General features: G+C 40.2%; 3 protein-coding genes across 9 annotated transcripts in view; 1 reads left to right on the top strand and 2 right to left on the bottom strand.

Moving 5' to 3' along the window:
• GLT8D1 (glycosyltransferase 8 domain containing 1) overlaps positions 1 to 544 on the bottom strand; it is an 8,815-nt gene extending 8,271 nt beyond the window's left edge. The window contains exon 1 of the mRNA XM_030502153.1: positions 273 to 544. The gene's annotated coding sequence lies outside the window, so the exon portion shown is untranslated. The remainder of the gene's footprint in view (positions 1 to 272) is intronic.
• Positions 223 to 3,005, top strand: SPCS1 (signal peptidase complex subunit 1). The gene is made up of 4 exons (XM_030502154.1): positions 223 to 744; positions 1,424 to 1,483; positions 1,810 to 1,896; positions 2,806 to 3,005. Exons 1-4 carry the CDS (start codon positions 370 to 372, stop codon positions 2,926 to 2,928), a joined length of 645 nt encoding a protein of 214 aa, XP_030358014.1. The 5' UTR covers positions 223 to 369; the 3' UTR covers positions 2,929 to 3,005.
• Positions 2,587 to 19,870, bottom strand: NEK4 (NIMA related kinase 4). 7 transcript variants are annotated; one of them, XM_030502148.1, is made up of 17 exons: positions 19,634 to 19,870; positions 15,982 to 16,248; positions 14,777 to 14,974; positions 14,249 to 14,356; positions 13,432 to 13,586; positions 12,654 to 12,795; positions 11,672 to 11,790; positions 11,362 to 11,548; positions 10,878 to 10,931; positions 10,478 to 10,621; positions 9,736 to 9,876; positions 9,277 to 9,349; positions 8,812 to 8,912; positions 7,467 to 7,555; positions 6,837 to 7,039; positions 5,110 to 5,243; positions 2,587 to 4,587 (listed from the first exon to the last, which is right to left on the bottom strand). In XM_030502148.1, exons 1-17 carry the CDS (start codon positions 19,724 to 19,726, stop codon positions 4,495 to 4,497), a joined length of 2,301 nt encoding a protein of 766 aa, XP_030358008.1. In that variant the 5' UTR covers positions 19,727 to 19,870; the 3' UTR covers positions 2,587 to 4,494. The 7 variants fall into 7 exon arrangements, with proteins under 7 accessions (XP_030358008.1, XP_030358007.1, XP_030358005.1 ...); XM_030502147.1 differs by having other exon boundaries at positions 11,362 to 11,790; positions 19,670 to 19,869; XM_030502145.1 differs by having other exon boundaries at positions 11,362 to 11,790; positions 19,634 to 19,868.

Raw genomic sequence — 19,870 nt, 5'->3', positions numbered from 1 at the left:
CGACCGTCCGCCCGCGCCGCCGCCCACTGCCACCTCGGCAGCGCCCGGCCCCCGCGGCCGCCCCCCTGCCGCGGCCAGCAGCAGCCCGAAGGGCAGCTGTCCGCCGCGATGCCTGACGGCCGCAAGGCACGAAGGCTGCACCGTGGCCGTTCTGGGCCACCAACGGGGGGGCGGCAGAGGCGGCGGCGGAGGAGGCTTCGCGAGAAGTGCCCGCCCGCAGGCTGCCAAGTCAGCGTTGATTCTGGACAGGCGACGCCGCCGGCACCTCGCACCTGCCGGCCGAAGGCTCCTCAGTCCGGGGTCCTGAGGCTCGAAGCCGCCGTTGCCGAGGAGACAGCGTCCTGCGCCGCTTCGTGCCAGCCGGAGCAGATGGAGGCGCAGGGCGATGGCTGCGCGGAGGAGCCGGAGGCCGAGGCCCAGGCCCAGGCTCGGTCTCGGTCCCGGTCCAGCAGCGGCAGCGATGGCAGCGCGGAGCCGACGGCTGAAACAGGGGACTGCCGCCCCGAGCTGACGAAGGACGGGGCGGAGCGGAAGGGGAGTGCTTCCGGCCAGATCAGCAGCCCCCTTCCGCTCCTGCGGCACCGCGCTGAGCCCGGGTACCCGCCGAGCCGCAGCTCCGCCTCGCAGGGCTTTGGAGAGGACGAGGAAGACGACTACGACGAGGAGCAGGACGACGAGGAGTGCGAGGCGCCACTCTCCGCCGCCGCCATGCTGAACATCTTCCGCTCCATCCCCACGCAGATGGTAGGGCAGCGTCGCGGGGGGCTGGCCGCGCCCGGGCCCTCCTCGCCTGTCTCTGCCGTTGGCAGCGCTGCCTGCTGGCTTCAGCGATCCCCTTCCTCCGTGCAGTGTTGGCAGCCGCGTGTGAGGAGCCGCTGCTGGGTGCGGGGTGGCACTCCTTGTAACTACGATCGTTTTTCTGGTCTGAAAATTCGAGCTTTAACGTGCTGTAAAACGAAAGTAAACATACAGCTGTGCGAGGAAAACTCCTCTGTACTTTTACGGCTGTGCTATATACAGCCAGAAGGCAAAGTGTTTTCATTAAAGCCACTCATGCAAACACAGGTGGCATAAATGCATATCCTCTGAAGCATGTACTCTCTTCTGGGGGGTTACAGCTTTTACCTCATGACATTCAGCTAACTACAATATCTTGAACTTGCATTATTTATCCTGAGCAGACAGTGCTTGCTTTTATTTTTAAATGATGTGGTGAAGACTGTACGGGTTAAGTGAATTGAAAACTTTACTGGTTTACATTTGAAATCTAGACACTGTAAGAAAAATAACTGCAGTCTGGTTTGACAGTTGAACAAAAAGCTGAGGAGGTGTGATCAGGCTGTCCCTAGGCTCTCACTGGAAAGAGCTTAACTGGTAGGTTTGTGGTTTGGGTAACTGACAAAAAAAATATCTCTTTCCACAGGACTACAAGGGTCAAAAATTAGCAGAACAGATTTTTCAAGGAATCATTCTTGTCTCTGCAGTAAGTATACTGGAGTTATGGGTGATTACATCCCGGCTTTTGTTTTCTTATCTTACAAACAAGTTTTTTTCTGATTGTTTGGCTTGAGTGGGTCACTAAAAGCATACGACAAAATCAGAGGGGTTCTCATGGATTCAGACTTTTCGTCTTTCAAACTGTTACTCTCTTTATTGGTCTACAATTTTGAAAACAAGGTTAGAAAGATGTATGAACTGTGCTCTTGAAAACATGTATATTTCTACTTAACTTCCCCACACACACACACTTAATCATGGCATGGGAAATTGTTCATTTTAAGTGTGATTTCTTTAAAATTTTTTTTGCAGATAATTGGTTTCATCTACGGCTACATCACTGAGCAGTTCGGATGGACTGTCTACATAGTTATGGCTGGATTTGCTTTATCGTGTTTGGTAAGGTTTCTTTTGCTCCCAAACCAGAAAATACAGGCACCTGAATTAATCATTAAATTAAGGGGCTGTCAACACAAATGTTTCCTATATAGTTCTGACTGCTGATACATATTTGTACTTTGTTTGATTTATAGAAAGTGCTTTACAAGCCAGCAAGTGCCTTTCCTCAAAGGCTAGTAAGATTTTAGAGAACATTGCAATTTAATACTGCTTTTGAATTAGTTTTTGTTTCAATTAAATGTTACTTCTAAGTCAAGCTGATAACAGCTGATAGCACTGATAACAGAAAGGACAGTGAATCTTTCTGTGGAGTAGCAGCTGCACACAAAAGATGTGCAGCTGGCCCATACCACCTGGGGAGAGAAGTGAGGACACAAAGGATAAACTACAAGAGTGATTCCTTATTCCTGCTTGTGAGGTGTCCCATTCCAGTCGGAGCACATTGAATGCGAGTTTGCATGTGGTTCTTATGCCTTTTGAGTGTTCAGATGCAACATGATTTGACCAATCACTACTTAACACACACATACTACTGTTTTGAAAAGCCACAATAGTTCTATGGCATCACCATCCATCTGCTTTCTTGATCTAAATGTCCTCGGAGTTCGTCTTACTACAGTTACTTAGATCTGAGGCCAGATACCAGAGGGTTTCACTGGGGCATTGGAGGGGCTGGGTTGCTGGTGTTACCTCAGTAATCCAGGGGTATCCTTTTCGCTTCAGGCTGGGTGCAGTCCTCCTCCTCCTTGCAATGAGCTGAGGTCCTTTAGTCACTCATGATTATGCAGGATACAATGTAAAAAATATATATCTTTATAATATGAAATTGTGTGAACTTTCTGAAGACTAATTGGTACACTTCTCTAGCATCTTGATTTACATGTTCTGCCTTCATTCCTTTTCTCTAAGCTAACACTCCCTCCGTGGCCTATGTACCGCCGCAATCCTCTGAAGTGGCTCCCTGTCCAAGAGTCAGGAACAGAAGATAAGAAGCCAGCAGACAGAAAGCCAAAGAGACATGCTAAAAGCTAAACCTCCCCCCTAGTTCTTTATGCTGTTACTTTGTTAAATTTTGTTAAATGCCTTTCCACTAAATGATACTTCTTGGCTTGGTGTTTTGGGTTTTTTTCTTACTACTTTGTATACTACTATGAGGAGTACACCAAGAGCTGCAAAGAACATGAAAGCTCTAAATCTTGGCTGGAGTGTCAGTGAAGTCCCTGGGAAAGCAAAGGTCTGGGGGGGATTAGCCTCGGAAAGCTACTGGAGGTTACGTCTCAGGTATTTTAGTAAAAAGGAACACAGCAAATCAAATCAACTGTAGTTAAGCTGTTGCCATAGCCTAAAAAATAATCTACATCTGGACTTCTACAGTATTTCTAACCATGTGTAAAACAAGCCATCCATATTGTCAGGTGTGTAACAAGTCCTGTAAAACAATACGTAGCCCTGGGTTCTGAACAAGGCTAAGAGCTGGAAACTTTCTAGGATAGGAGATTACAGAGTGGCAGTTTTTGCTTAAAATAAATTTGCCTGGGTAGAGAAAGTAACACCTTGACTGTGCAGAACACAGTAGCTCCTGAAACCTTGTAACTTGAGCCTCTAGTATGCCAGAGGCAGCAGGATCCAAAGGTACTGCACGTCTTTACTACCGACTGTCCTGTTGGTCTCCCTCATAGGTGCTGGAGGTTACAATATTTAAACTAGAGGCAGGGAAAGAGACAGGTTGTGCATTTAAAATTTTATTTTACAAATTCAATTCCCTTTGACTTCTTTATACTTAAAAAAAAAAAAAAAAAAAGCTTTTCCTGCAGTGATGGTACATGACACTGCCTGGGCACGTGTAACAACACAGCCTAGGTGCAAGGCAAAAGCTACGATGCCCATTTCTCTAAGTGACCCTGGTCTTGGGTACTGGCATTCCTAAAAGGAATTAGTGTTTGTAAGGCAAAGGGATTTCTCCAGCTGGGACCATGGTAACCATGGCTCTGTTCCTTTTGTTTTCACACTTCTTTTATCCAGTTACCAAATACTTTCCACCACCTCAGTGACTGCCTTAGCAATAAAACACAAAAGGAAAGGCTCTGCTTAAAAGCAGCATAGCCATCCTCTTTAGCACTTTACCTTGGCAATTTACAGATGAAGGGCTTTTGGTGCTATAAAAATTAGTAATTGTTTCTCCCTATTTGATGTAATATAGCTTATAGCCCATCACACCATAGCCATGGCATAAACTTCATGACTGTATTATTACATGACCATACCAAAAACCTTTTGCACATTCAAACCAAAACTGTTTTTGACACTCCTTTCTATACAGAACTCCATCTGTCCTGCTTTGCATCTATAAAAAGCAACTTCTTAAAAAGTTTCATTAAGAGAATAAAAACTAAACTAAGCAGTTTCTCTTCTGAGAAAGTGATAGCCTGGTTCACATTTTAACATGAAAAATATTACTACAAACTAGAAGGTTTTTTGCAAGTTCACCTCCTTATTCCAGCAAAGGAGGTCAATGGATAAACGTGCTCTGTAAGCTGGTCCGGTCTATCAAATGGGCTACAAACCAGTCAGTCCTTTTCTCTGAGGCAAAGGGTCTCATCAGAACTTCACATTTTCTTCAAGAAACTTCAGATGTCGTGCCTTGGCACTGTAACTCGCATACTTGTCTCCCATATGCTCCCGCAGCTGCAGCTATTTAGAACACACACACACACAAAAAAAACCCACAAAATTTATTAACATTGAAAAAACCAAGAACTAGTAGAATATTAATAATAAAAAAACCCCCAAAGCACTCAACTGAAAGTTGCATGTGAACTTTGAAACATATACAGGAAGGAAGAAAAATGGCTGAGCCTGTTGTCTGAAGACAAGAGAGTTCCAAACCCGACCCAACAATTTAAAACATGAATCAGATCTTCACAGGTTACACTTAACCATGCAGCATTTCATTTTTAACCAAGTTTTGAATCAAATGAGCTGGAGGCATTGCTCTCTCACCTCAAGTAGGTGACTGTCACCAGTAGCAACATTAAACCCTCACTTGGGACATGAGGAGCATGAGGCAACTAATGTGTAGGCAAAAATAAATACTTTTTGGAATCAAGGTTTGCACTACCGTATCAATATCTAAAAGGGAGATGGGGGGAAGACCCTGCTCATTTATCCAGGTTTATGAAGAAATCAAACAATTTTATTATGAAAGACATTCACCTCTCTCTTCACTTCATCTTCTTCTTCCATGATGCTGTACACCTTCTCAAGAAGTTTCACTCCCAGTCCTTGTACCACATCAGATCTCAGGATTTCAACCATTCTCCTAATCTTGTTAGGAACTGATAACATATCTGTTAAAAAAATACAATAAAATAAATATTTAAAATCAATGCAGTAATAAGTACTTTCAGTACAGTCAATTCCCATACTCTCTGCAGAAGAAGAATATGGGATGACTGAATGCATTACCACAGAATTCCAGCTCATCATTTTCATGAAATAACTGTTTATCTGAACAGGCTGGATAGGATGATCACAAATGTCAGAATCAGAAGCACTCAGCTGCTAACTCTTGAAACACTGGGCAGTACAAAGTCAAGGCAGACAAAGTTTGCACAATTAAGACCCTGTAACTTCATTTCAGGTGTTTCCTGTATACTGTATTACAAATATTATTTGAATGGAAAGTTCTATTCTCTAATGCTACACCATCACCCAAATATTTCAATAATTCAATCATTTGTACTTACAGCAAATGTAAAAAAAGTTTAATCACTGTAAAACACTAATGGCATCATTTCTGCCATCTGTCTCTTTGTCTCAACAGCCTTTGAAACTTTTGCTCCTCAGCTGAAGCTGCGAACAAGAGACAGTCATTTTTTAAGGGGAGGCCTCTGTTAGGAACTGAGAACACCAGCTTGCTCTTTTAATCACTGACATCACCAACACTCCTTTTACAGGATGGATCACCTTCTCAAAATAAAACATCTGATCTAATTACAGTTTCAGCTTAGAAATGCAGTAGCTCTGTCATCCGAAATGGTAGTAAGTGAACAGTTGGAGGATTGTACTACACAATACTTAAGAGGGAGAGAAATGGAGAGAAAAAAAAAACCCAAACACTGAAATTTGTACTTTCACCATTCTGCCACATCTGTTTAGAGATTAACTCTTTCAACGAATTTTACTTTGGCTATGCAGAATCAACCTACCAGAGTAAAATCCAGTGTTCTCCCATTGCTTTGCCTGTTACCAGACCAGTTACAAGTAGAATCCTCATCATTTAAAACAATAAGCACAAGAAGGTCTGAGACTTCAAAACCCCACCCTCAGCTTTTTCACCTGTTCTCGTTGCACAGTAAGTGCAGTCACAGCAAATACAGGTTTTTTCTTGCTTTTTGGAACGCATATACATACTTAACCAGGCCTTAAATACAAAAAGCGATTCAATTCTTGTGCCTGTATCTGTTGGAAAAATAACCTTGCCCAAATTCTGCCATGAGGATGAACATCTATACTCATACAAACCTCCCCTGTGTTTAATGCTTTGTGTACAATTTCAGCTTTATCCACAATTCACAAAGCTTTACAGCTATCGAATTGTTTGAATGTCTTCAAAATCTTATTTCAAAATACTCAAGTCCAACTCTTCATTTTGGAAGCTTCTAAGTTACATGGGGAAAAAATCATGTTGCAGACCAGCTTTCTCTCTTCTTTAACCATTACACATTCTCTCTTCTTTAACCATTCCTTTCCTTGGCAAGCAAACCACAACTAGAGCAGTTTTGCACACAGAATTATTTAGGATGATGTTTACTTCTGTAAGCATTGTTGAGATTTGAGAAGAAATAAGAGTGGATTGTCTTCTGTTGCCCACTAGCAGGTTTTCTTTGGTTATTAGCAGTTGACAACCATTCATTTAAAGCAGTAACAGAGCAACTGACCTGAAGAAATATCTTCAAATCTTAATTCCTCTGATTCACCAGGTGATTTTCCATGCAAAATCAAAGTGTCTCGATACTTTCTATGAAGTTTAAACTCTGGGGCTGGAGTCGAGCTTGCACAGTTTACAGAGTTCTCAGAGTCCATTTTCAGTGTCCATGTCATTAGCTGCACCAAGTCATTCATCTCGTTCATGTTGCTTTTTCTGGTAGAGGAGAAATAAGATGTGATTCACTAATTAGTTGCGTCACTAATAATGACGCAACTTCCATCTTGCACTCAGAGGACTTTCAAAAAGTTTAGTGAGGCCCTGCTAAGTATGCCATGTTAAGTTACTTCTTGTGACGCAGTTTTATCAACAGCAACATTACCAGTATTTCCTCTAACAAAGGCTCAGAGCCCATTCACCCAGCAAAAATTCACCATTACATGTCCCAGAAAGTTCAAGCAAGTTTATAGTCAGAGAGACAACAATTACATGGAATTCATTTTCTTTATGCATCACATACTTCTTCAATCACTCACTATGTAGAGATAACATGCAAAAGCAATTCCTGCCATTTTTTTCCATTCGAAGTCAAGGTCCAACACAGCAGTGAAAATTCTGGCACAGTATTAAATAAAACACTTACCTCTCCTTGGAATCACCATCAGACTTATCTGTAGAGCTTGTGGAAGAGCTTAACTCATCATCAGATGGGCAATGGGGTTCTCTCTTTCTCTAAGTGAAGACAAAAATTCAAATAGCTGAAAGCAATTTATCGATATGGCACAAGTTACTGTTCTTACACGCAAGAAACATTTTCAACAAGCCTATTTTTACAGACTCAGCTTGATAATATTTGAAAGGTGTAACCTTTGGTTTTAAAAACAAGCTAACACACAGGACATTATCGATCTTTTTTATGAAATGCTTATGTGACTAGCATTACATCTGAGTCATGCAGGTTTAACCACTATAAATGTTTCACTGAGTTCCTCTATTAAAAACAAATCTTGTATCTGTGTCAGTTCTTTGCCAACTGTATTATAAAGTCCATCTATTGGTCTTTAATACAAATTTTCGAAGAATATTTAAAGAATATTTTATCAGTAAGTTCCTAGCATTCCCTAAAATACACAGAGATTTTAACCACCTGTGTGTCTAGTCTTGTGTTCAGTGCATAGCATAATATGTAAAACCATCACTAGTATATGTACATACAACGAACCTCATTTAGTCTCAGTCTGTGAATACAGATGAAGTTTGTACATTTAGATACCAGCTATAAGCATACACAATTAGGTAAAACATGCAAAACACTTTCCATGCAAGTGCTGGGCTTTGAGTTTCAAACTGAAATTTCTTCACTGTGACTCTTCTGCACTTACTGGGATCAATAACATTCACCTGATGTTGCAGAAGATTGTAAAATGTATATTTAAGACCTTAGAAGAGACTTTCTGATTAGATAAGGAAGAAAATGTTAATAGAAACTATTCACTTTTCATCTACCAACTATCCCTTATTGCCAGCACATAAATGTATGCGCTTAAAATGACTACAGATTAAGAACACCACTATCAAAGCACAATTAGATGTACCAGGCTAAAGGTCATGTGCTGTTGATGGAAATTCAAAGCAGAGTATTGATCTGTAACTGAAGTGTAGTTCAGGACAATTTTTTTCCCTTTCAAAATAAAATAAACACTGCAATTTAGAGAGCCCATAACAATCAGTAAGAGATCTCTAGTTTTCATCTCTGAGAAGTGGAGTGAAAATGCACAGTGAGCCTGGAATGTTAAACTGGTCTAGCCCAAACAAAAATGTGGATTAGAGATCCATACTGTACCCCAGGACTTACAAAACAATATTCACAGAGAACTCTTGTTAACTCAAGAGTTCCTCCCACATACATATATATACCTTTTAATATCGCTTTCTTCCCAAATCGTGTCTGCATTTAAATATTTCAAAAGTAGATGACACCAGCTTACCTGAGAAATACTGGGATCTGATGAAGACTGAGTAACATGATTTTCCACATGTGATTTTGTTTCAACTGCTGCACTATTTGACGTTGCTCTTGCTGGAATCACTGGAAGGATGACATTTTCACAATATTTACAACTTAGCTGCATGTATTTTGAATTAGTTTCATGCTCATTCAAGAAAAAGTCTATCACCTGGCAGAAGACAGGCAGGTAGGTATTCTGTAGCTACTACAGTACACTGAAAGGTGCATATTCTGTGCTTCATGTACATTTCAAAGACAAGTTGCCACCACTAAACACAGCTGAACATAACTGACTAAGCAGCAGAAAAATACAGACATGTTAATAGAAATCTTTATTTTATCCTTAGTGCATCTTTCTGAAGATGGTAATGAAGAACAGACAGGTTACAATTTTTCCACAAAGAAGTTATTAGCCTACTTATAGATAAAATGTTCACATGCAAACCTAAGTTACCAGAGGGAAACATCTCTCGAGACTGTCTGAGCCTCCTTCGTTCTCTTGCTGACAAGGGCCGCTCCTTCAAAAGAAGTTAATTTGGTATTAATTAGCAAACATAATAACGGCTTTTGTTATCTAATCACCTACAAAGCAAAAAATCCATTTCAACTGACATGGAAGAGAGAGCTGTTAGAGTAGACATTCTGATCATCTAACAGATGTTAATTACTTATTACAAAGCAGTCTTGGTCAATGAGACCTACATGCACTCTGGAAAAGGAGCTGCTGACTTCCATGGCTCAGCAAATCAGCTTCTCATCCTGCACTGAGCAGGTGCTTGACAGGACTTACATTAGGTAGGAAGCTACTACACATTTATTTACTCACTGTGCATGCACTCAGAGAACAAACTGCTCAGAAGGAATGAGAGACAAAAATAAGCTGACGTGGTATTTCAGCACTAACCTTTGAAATGACACCTTGAATGGTTTTGGCGCCATTTAGAGATTCAGAAGCTTCAGCACCATGCTGCTCTGCACACCTCTGTGTTGTCTTTGTGTTCACATCAGAAGGAAGAGGCAAAGGCCGGGGAGCAGCTGTTCTGAACTTGAAAAGGAAGTGAGCAAGAATTTGTACATTTTAAAAAATGTACTCTAAAAGGTACTCTAAAATGTACTTTAAAATGTACTGTAAAATGTACTTTAAAAGTACTCTACAATCTAGAAGACATTCTGGCATGGCAAGGCTGGATGTCAGAGGTTTTGGATTCTTCTATAACCTCTTCAGCAGCTCAGGGTAGCCATTACATGCTTGTTCCAAAGTCCTAGTAATCTACTACCCACTACAAGTAGCCTTATCAACAACAGTCAGGAAAGGTACTGCTGTATATTTTGTAGTCACAAACAGTGAGAAGACCCGATGGAAATTGCTAGGAAAGACTGTAGCACAGCACAGTGTTCACTGTGTTTCCTTGCACCCATCTGGCACACCCACCTCACACCTGTGAGAGCTATTGAGATGTTCAAGGACTTACAGAGGACATCTTGAATGTTCTGCATTTTGTTACTAATGAAGTTACACAGATACACGTGGAACAGGAACAGCATTAACAAACCCACCTTTTTTAAACAAATAGGTCCCTTTTTTAAAGATACAAAATGCAGGAGTCTTAAAGGAAAAGGGAGAATTATTTTTTGAGTATCTGCACCTTCTCTGAAGAGACTTCAGCAAGCTCTCTTCTCTTCTGCCGTCGCTGCCGTGAGAGAGAGGGTTCACTGACAGAACTATGAGGCTGCATGTGGGACGTAACTTTTTCCTGAGCATCTCCAGAAGCTCCATGACAGACATCATCCTAATAAGTAAAACTGTTTTAATAAAACGTAGACATGCCATTTCCAGATATATACATACATGCTTTAAAAGAAAAAAAATTAACACAGGCCATTTTACTGTCTGGACTTGTCGTGGTTTAAGCCGAACCCAGGACAGGACTGCATTAACGTATCACAGTTACAACCACAATAACCTCTTACTTGAGAGACGGTTAAAAGAAATACCTATGGTACCAGCATTTTTAAGCTACTAAACATTCAAAGAAGGACACTTACTTGAATTAAAACAGGGACAAGTGGTGCCAGCAGCTTTTCAGTAGAATCCAAGCTCTGCAATAGATAATGATTTCTCATCAGAAAAGTGTGTACAAAAATATCACTGTAGACCAAAATGCAATGAAATGACAATCACCACCTATTAGCCCCCCCATCCAAATCAGGACCAACAAGATCAGCCAGGCCTATTTAGAACAGAGAAGTTATAAAACTATTCTTACCATCTCTGTTCTCAGCTGGAAAACTGCTGTTCACTGTAAAAACAGAATTTCTATCATCTAGATGCAAGACTACAATTACTTCACCCTGTTGCCTTTGCAAATCTGAAGCCAAGGTTCCTAACTACCTTTAGCATCTCCTTAATTGCATCAGCAGCATCCTACTTTGACAAAAAAACATATTCAGCAGCTCTCTGAACTTTTAAGAGCTGGCCATTAGTTAAATCTATTTTAAAGTCTATTTCAAGTAAGCACAAATGCATTACCAGATCAGTTTGCTTCTGGTCCCATGACACAGGCTGCAGGAGTTTCAACGTGTCACCATCTTCTCCTGCAGCATCAACAGAAGACTGCTTAGACTCAACATTTTCAACTTTGAAGACTTGCTTTGCTCTTTGCTGTAGTCCATCTTCCTTCACTGGTGGGCTACTGGATGTTGTTTTAGAATTCCCTGGAACATTTAAATTTCTCTTTGCTTTATTATTCTCTGGAATATGCTCAGTACCACACTTCTCACTTCCATACTTCACCCTTGCTGATGGTAAGATATCAATATTCACATCACTAACTGTAGCTAAGGAGTCTCCTAGGTTGTTCAAATCATTACTGCTTGGTTTGCTTTCCAACTCAACAGCTCGTTTTTCTGACGGGGAAATTTTGGTGGCTTTAGATTTGATGATGTTGTCTTCTTCATTCTAGAATTAAAAGGAAAACAAAAGTTAATTACCTTTTAGATATTATACACATATGAAAGAATACTCTAACTACCTAAGGAAAATCATTAACATACCAAGGTACATAAACTGCAATGAAATTACAATAAATTACAGATTAAGAGCCTCAAAAAAGCCACAACCCACATTTTTTAAGAGCTACAGACTGTATTTGCAAATGACCTATTTCAGGCATTGCTTTATACACATGCAGTACACCTACTTTTCATCAGGATCACGAAACAAAAGTTGTACTCCCTTGGCTCTTTATAAGGGGGAGGAGCCAGCAAGTACCAACAGTTTCTAATATGTACTACACCATACACATTCAGTATTTCAGCACTGAAAGCTTAAACCTAGAATAACAGACTCCTTACAGAAAATAAGAAACATGCACAAGATTAACCATTACAAAAGATCTGTTCTAACCACTGGAAAGAGTTTCAAAAATAAACAATTTTTGGTTGTAACTATAACTAGTTTTTTCCAGTCAAAAACATATATTTAAAAATTATTACCACTTGTCATCAAATACTTGAAAAAATATTTGATCTCAAAGAGCCCATGAGCAATTCACAGTGCCCCACAAATGAAAAAATGGGTGTTGTTTAGTTAACATCTTAGAGTTAAGACATTGCATTTAGTTTTACTGATCCACAGCTGTTTATTTACTTCTACTCTTGCCTAAACACAATTCCTTCCTTCATATACATTTTACACATTGCTAAGAATCAGATCTATGTTCTCACAAATGCTTAAGGTAATTCTTATAAAACTGTGTTTTTTCTCTACAAGAAGCAAGTGGGGTTTGTTTTGTTTTCCTAAAGAAAAAGTATGTAACTCACAACTTTGTATTTCCTGGCTTGCTCAAAGGAGTGATTTTGGTGTGTAACATTCCTGCTATGAGATTCATTCTTTACTGAGACCACAGAACAAGGATCTCTAGGTTTAGAATTCTCTGTTCTCTTCTGACTTCTGGCTGCTCTCCTGTAAAGAAAACAAGAGTTGTTCATTCAATTACCATTAACAAGACCTTAAGATATTTCTCTAGATTACACTGATTTAAAAAACCCCACCACACTAAACAGCTTACATACAGGGAGTATAAGACACTGGGCTTTTTCAACAGACTGTGCACAACATACTCGTTTTCATCTCTTTAAAAGGAGCTTAAAAACACCATTCAGACTCTGCCAGCAATGTACACTTATTCAGGATAGCACCAAGATCTGTCCTATCTGGAGGCAGTAAAATAATTGACTAAACCTGACAAAAATAATTGTATCAGTGAATATAAAAAGGAGCTTGCTATTACAACTCTCAGCTGATAAACGGCCTCAAAGAACAATATGGAAAGGTGTGTATTTCGTATCACTTCTTTTTCTACTAACTCATGAGTAAGCTGTGTGTGCAATCCTAACCATTGCATTTACACAAAAAACTACTTTCCATTCTAATTTCCTCCTATTTCTCAAAGAATCTAAAGAAACTCATACGTTCATAGGCTTTGTAACTGCAGATAACATAACTTATACAGCTACAAAAAAATAGGAAAAGTTCTAAAACAAAGACCACAGTAACACAAATATTTTGCATGGGATCACTCAAATGAAAGTATCTTACGACTTTGTGGCTTCCAAAAACAAAGAAATTTGGTGCTTGATATATGGCTGTCGTAGTATGCTTTTCACACTAGGCCTTTCCTCAGGTCTTTTACTGAGCATAGTTCTTATTATTTCTACCAACTGTGGGCTGTAATCCTTTGGCATGGGTGGCAACTGTAAAAAAAAAGGGAAGTCTGATATTATTTAACGTATTTGTCAATAGGGGCTACTGCTAGATTATTTATGCATGACAGTTATATTCAGCTACATCCTTTGCATAAAGAATAGTCCCATTGTTCATATGCTTGAAGTTACCCAAGTGCTTAACATTAAACAGAATACAGAAATTCTAAGTGTTTTGTCTAAGAACTGTTTGTAACTTTATTCATATAAGCAGTGAAAGTTCTGTGAATAGGCTTAAAAATTCAAATAATCCCATATTAACTTTATCATATACCAAAGCAGGATGGATACTTAAGTAAGCTAGTCTTACCTAACAGGAAAATGGCACCACATGAAGAGGGATTTCATATTTTGCACTATGTTTAACCCAGAAGCAAATTAAGAAAGTCATCTCAGAACTCTGAAAATTAATCAGTATACTACTTACACAACAGGGTAACAAAAAAACTTTACCAATATCTGCAAAGTAATAACTGCTTGGGTCTCACATTACATCATACACCACCACGAAATACCAGTCTTACAACATATGTGGTGATGCACGTAACATGTAAAGTATTTTTAACTCCATGCAGTATTTCTGATTGGAAAAGACAATCCCAGTTCTAGACAGAAAATCCAAGCACAGATAAAAAAAGTGCAGAAGCTTTTACCTTTCCTTCAATAATTCGATACACCAAAGAGTTCATGTCTTTAGCATTAAAGGCATGTTTCAGCGTAGCCATTTCATAAACGCAGCAGCCTAATGCCCAAACATCAGACTGAAAGAAAAGAGAGAAAAAAAAGTTTGGGGAACATTTTATTGTTTGTAGAAGTTAGTCACCTGCTTTGGAAAAGGCCTCTAGTGACAGTCAGCCTATTAAGACCAAACTCCACTGCAAACTTGAGGCTTTGGTCTCACTCTATTTTTCATTTTGATCAACTGAATTATTTTCTTCTGAATATCACCAGATTTTTCTGAAAAGTATAGCAAGTTTCTGTTTGTAGGGATTTTCCTTTGTTTTTTTTTTAAAGTACAATATTGGTTTTAACTGGCAAATAAAAATGTTGTGATTTTTCATAAGAACAGTTTCCCCTCAGCTATTGCTCATTGTAGACAAGAAATTAAAAACGATAAGATTGTAATGTTCTCAGACAGACAAAATAAATTGCCTAACAAACAACATTTGCATTAACTTTACCTTGTAGTTGTAGGGTTTGTTAGAAAAGAGTTCAGGGCTCATGTAGTACGGTGTGCCTATGAGAGTGCTGGCCATGTCATACTGGTTTTCCAACACTCTGGCTATTCCCAGGTCACCCACTTTGATTATATTTGTTCGTGTCAGGAAAACATTCTGAGTTTTAAGATCTCTGTGCAGAATGTGCTTTTCATGTAAATACTGGGGGGGGAAAAAACATGTAAATAGAGTTAGGTAACTTCTAATTGGTCCTTTACACTGAAAAATAAAACCACATTACATAAGTCAAAGAGGAAAAACACAAATGTAGAAAAGAAACATACATCACTACCAAAGTCAGGAGTGCCCCTGCTGAAGGCAGCGTTAGTAAATTAACATTAAGAATAACTGATATAGGCACAGACCCAAAATTTGGCATTGCTTTAGTGAAATCTCCCTGTGTGGCTCTAAAGAGCCAGCAGAAAAGAGGAAGTAAAAACATAAAGTTAAGACTCAGACTTTAACTTTATGGTGCCTCCATTACTTGACTATCATTTCTTAGTCTTAAGTATAAAATTTCAGTGGAAAATAAGTGAGCTTTGTGTAAATGGAGGAAAATTAGTCCTATAATAAACAAGAACAGGCAGTACTGAATACCTGCATATGTCTGATCACAGCAGGCAACTTTCAAACGGAATTTTCTGTCCAATTTCTTATTTCTCATCTGGTCTTTATTACTTTAACAATTGTTTCTGAAGCTTGATAACCTCCAGTTATTAAATTTCAACAGAGTGAGATAAGATTTAATAGAAATTACAAATTAGTAGTCTAAATTTACCATTAAAAAACCACCAGCAAAACCACAGAGCACAAAATGCTTTTGAGATAGTCTGGTTTTCTTTTTAAGAAATGACATTTTGTAAATTTAGTCTAAGCTTTCAAACCAGAGAAGCATTTCAGACTAGAATTGCGAACACCCAGGAGATCACCACTATCTGTTGTGATAAGGAGGTGTAGACATGAAATATGATAGCAATTTGTTACCTAAAATAGTTACTCTGATTGCAGTGACCTGTGTACATTTATAATGCACTAATAACCGTGGTATGTAGATGCTAATCCAGCCAAACTGGAATTCAAAGTCTGCAGCCTAACTGTGGAATTTTTAAATGCACAAAGAGCCAAATGAAATTTCTGTCTGAAAGTGACAAAGTTATACTTTGTTTCACCTGCAGTGCCATGGCAATCTGGACAAACCACTCCACCACCTGGTTTTCTGGCAAAAGCTTGCCCTTCTGCTCTTTAAGTTTGTGATACAGATCTCCTCCCTCGCAGAAGCCCATAACAATATATAACAGGCCATCTTCTCCCTGCCAGGACTCTCTGTAGGTGACTATGTTTGGGTGTTTCAACTGGGATAACAGCTGTGCCTCTTGTTCTGCTGCTTTCCTCTCCCGGTTGGAAGCATTTTTAAGGTTTAACCTTTTGATGACGTACTGTAAAAGAAATTGCAAGGTATATCATAAGAAATGAAAGTAACTACACAGAAGCCCTAGGGAATACCCCAAATCTACAGGAAGTACAGTATTTGAAATCTCTACACATTATTCTATATGGAGGCTGCAATTTGTCTAGCAGTTATACATCATTTCTACCATTATGCCATAGAAATGGAACAGCTTTGGCTATTCTATTCATCTACCTCAACATATCTCTGTAAAGGAATTTTACGGTGTTTAGCTTAGTTTTGACTCATGTTCACATTTATCTTTTTTTTTCCCCACTCTCATTTTAAATGTGTGTTTATCATTCATCTCTTAAGCCTGAAATACCTGTTTGTCCATCACAGTTACTTTCAAAACAGGTCATTTCAATAATAACTTTAAAAATATAATAACATTAAGAAAAGTATGCAGTCACGTGCAAAAAATGACAATGGATGTCTAGGATAAAAGCCATCTGGCCACGATTATTTTGCTCTTCCCTGCTAGAAAACCAAACCCAACTCCTTTCATTTTATTTTAAGGAAAAGCGGACTTTTCCTTTCACTTCTTCAGAAATGAAGCAGATGTTTGTAAAAAAAGAGAAACTCAAAAATAACATCTCACAACTTCAGCAAACATAGTTCATACATCTGAAGACCAAAAACTGTTGTTAAAATCCCACTATCATATTCACAAGGAATACCTAGTAAAGCTGAATTTTTGAATGCACAAAATAATGCTGCTGAGCTTTTCAGGTCTGATCATTCTTTCCTTAGAAAACTTGTACCTGACAGAAGACCTCCAAGACAGAACTGACTTGGGATTAACTGCTTCGTATGAAAAATCTACGAAATAGTGAAGTATGGGAGAATAGGAAAAAAGCTCCTGTCAGGAAAAGAAATGTGGCAAGTAGAGATGCAGCTGGAGCGCTGATACTGTCAGGGGCACACTGAAAAAATAGTTTCTCAAAAACCTGAAAGCAGACATCATTTGTTTTTTTAACAACTTGCCTTTAAACTGCCTGTTGCATTTATGAGTTTCTGTATATGCGGGCTTAAACTTACTCAAGAAGAAATGAACTATTACAGGGAAGTAGAGACTCTTGGTCATATGGAAAGCCAAAAGGTCTTACGCTCATCCCTAGATTTCTTTTATTCTGGATTAAGATGGGTTAAGATTTTTATTTTTTTTAAGCTACATATGAAAGCTGTTATTTACTTACCTGGTATGTGCTACATCACATGTGTTTCTTAGGAATTTCAGGGTTTAGCAAAAATATAATTGAAGCTGAAGATGCGACAATAAAATCCGTAACACACATTCATCATACACACCACCAATATTTCGTTCTGACCTGGCCCCTTCCTGACATAATTTTGTGGTAATCACTTTTAGGGCATCAGCTTTCCACACAACAATCATGCCATGGTATACACTTGACCCCACTCCTACCTGAGAGCTTCTAAATTGAACATCTAAACCAATTTTTGCTTACTCAGTTTCAGTGTCCTTCCAATTGCTTATGGTGTCTACTTCCCAGGCTGGCCCTATTAATTTAGTCCAGCACATTTAATTAGTGGTGGGGAAGACTGCCCCAAGGGAACCAATTATGCAGAAATCAACAGTACCTTGTGATTTTGTGTGCCTAGTATCCAGCAGACCACTGAAAAACTCCTCAACTCTTAAAACCTGTGACAATGCAAAGCTCCCAAGAGGAATATAACAAAACTAACTGTGTACAGCATCATCTAAGTTTAAAACAAAATAGAAATGCTGTAACCACTATGTTCTATGTGACAAGCCAACTCCAAATGTATCCTTGGGCATGGAAACCAGAAGCTTTTAGCTTTATATCAGCATCTATCTTTACAGGATATACTACCAAAATGCAAAAAGTATCCATTTAGCCTAACTTTAAACCTAGCACTGGTTATATTTAATTTAATGAGCATGTTATCCTGGCAAGATTCCCATGGAGTTTATTGCAATGGTCTTCTGCCCTATTTCATACCCAGTTGTGTACAAATTGAATAAATTTTTTGTTTTAAACATTTGGAGCCACTTGACCTTCTCCACAAAAAAACCCCAGCACTCAGCCAACAGCAAATAAGCTTAAATAAAACATGATTTCTTTCACAGAACATGTAGCACTATGTCAAAGCCACAACAAAAAATCTTGATCATCCTGCTACAGAAGAAAGTTTATGAAAGTTGGCAAAATGCACAGTAAAACACCTCAAATATTTAAGGTAAAGTAACAATGATAAGGAAGCAAAGCTCTTGCCAATGTTCATGACCAGCAGCATGACAGAGGTGAAATCCAAGGACCTGTATAGAGTTGAAAGTCACCTCAATGCACTGTTTACTTTTAGAACGATAAGGTTAGCAGCTCTTTGCTGACATTGGACTATGTACCGTGGTCAGAGGCCCAGAGGGAACATCACTGCTACCCAACCCAACCCAAATCCAAAGTGATTCCAGCTTCTTCCCTGCCTTCGGCCAGAAGGGACGCACCCTCTGATCACTGCTGGGCACGCTCCTCCCATCATCTCTAGTCAAATTGGGTGTAAGGCTCTCACCCGAGGTTTCTGTTGTACTGCTCTGTAGACATTCACCATCCCCCTTTCTTTATCCTCTTGCATTTCCTATCAAACACATCTGCTTCAGCCAGGCAAGACAGATCATTTCAAATGTCCAACAAAAAGGCAAAGACAAAAACGCCCACGCTTCAACTCTACCATAACCAGAACTCTGCCAGGTTCTACCACAGTCGATATAGTGAACACAAAGCCCATCTCCTTCCAGCAGAGTCAATGCCAGCAAAAGCCAGCACTAGAGGCTGGTTTTAACACTCTTGCTATCACTGCTGTCTTCACCACGTGCATGTCGTAAAGGGACTACACAAGCAGCAACAAGCCAAGAGCAACCTTTTCTGCTTCATGCTAGAAAAAGCAGGCTGTATCTTCTGTCACCTGAAGGACTACCACACCTAGGTTTTCCTGCCCCACACAAGGCATTATGCATTAAAAAAACCCCAAAAACCCCACAACCCAATGGGCAATCGTATTTGAACAGGAAGAAAAAAACCCAAACCAAAAAAGTGAAGATTTTGGGGGTTTGGAGTTTTATTTTTGAGATTAAAGCGGGGGAGAGGGAGAAGAGTCTTCTCCACACCTTTAATAAAAGCCTTCACAGACAATGGAGGAAGACAGCCCCCACCCCAGCGCCAGGTCCCCATCACGGCTGCACCGCAACACCAGGCCGCAACCCCCGCTGCCCCAGGCCCATATGCCAAGGCCGGACACTGCACTCCCCTCAACCCCGCCAGGCCGCGGCCGCTCCCCTCACACCACGCTGTGGCCGCAGCCCTGCCCCGCGGCGACCCGCCCCTCGCTACCTGCTTGCTGTCCTGCCGGTGCCGCACCAGGCTCACCTCCCCGTAGCTGCCCTTGCCCACGGCTCGCAGGAAGCAGTAGGCAGCCAGGGGCATCCTCTCGCCGCCCGGGCCCGCTCAGCGCCCGGCAGCGCGGCCGCTGCTGTCATAGAGATCCCCGCAGCACCCCGCTGCCACAGGGAGCGCGCCGCAGCGGCGTGCAGAGCGGAACGTTGCTTGTCTCTATGGTGCGCTTTCCGG

The sequence above is a fragment of the Strigops habroptila genome, chromosome 11, assembly GCF_004027225.2.
Source record: "Strigops habroptila isolate Jane chromosome 11, bStrHab1.2.pri, whole genome shotgun sequence".
Lineage (NCBI taxonomy): Eukaryota > Metazoa > Chordata > Aves > Psittaciformes > Psittacidae > Strigops > Strigops habroptila.
The sequence above is the reverse complement of the archived record's forward strand: the minus strand, read 5'-3'. Positions and strand labels throughout refer to the sequence as shown.

Excerpts from the sequence above, each read along its gene's own strand:
- NEK4 (XM_030502145.1), bottom strand. The coding sequence starts at position 19,726 with ATGCCCCTGGCTGCCTACTGCTTCCTGCGAGCCGTGGGCAAGGGCAGC. Across the intron at positions 10,932-11,361 it reads ACCAGAAGCAAACTGATCTG|AGCTTGGATTCTACTGAAAA; the intron begins GTAATGCATTTG and ends TATCTATTGCAG. Across the intron at positions 7,040-7,466 it reads GATGGTGATTCCAAGGAGAG|AAAAAGCAACATGAACGAGA; the intron begins GTAAGTGTTTTA and ends CTCCTCTACCAG.
- SPCS1 (XM_030502154.1), top strand. The coding sequence starts at position 370 with ATGGAGGCGCAGGGCGATGGCTGCGCGGAGGAGCCGGAGGCCGAGGCC. Across the intron at positions 745-1,423 it reads GCTCCATCCCCACGCAGATG|GACTACAAGGGTCAAAAATT; the intron begins GTAGGGCAGCGT and ends CTCTTTCCACAG. Across the intron at positions 1,484-1,809 it reads GAATCATTCTTGTCTCTGCA|ATAATTGGTTTCATCTACGG; the intron begins GTAAGTATACTG and ends TTTTTTTTGCAG.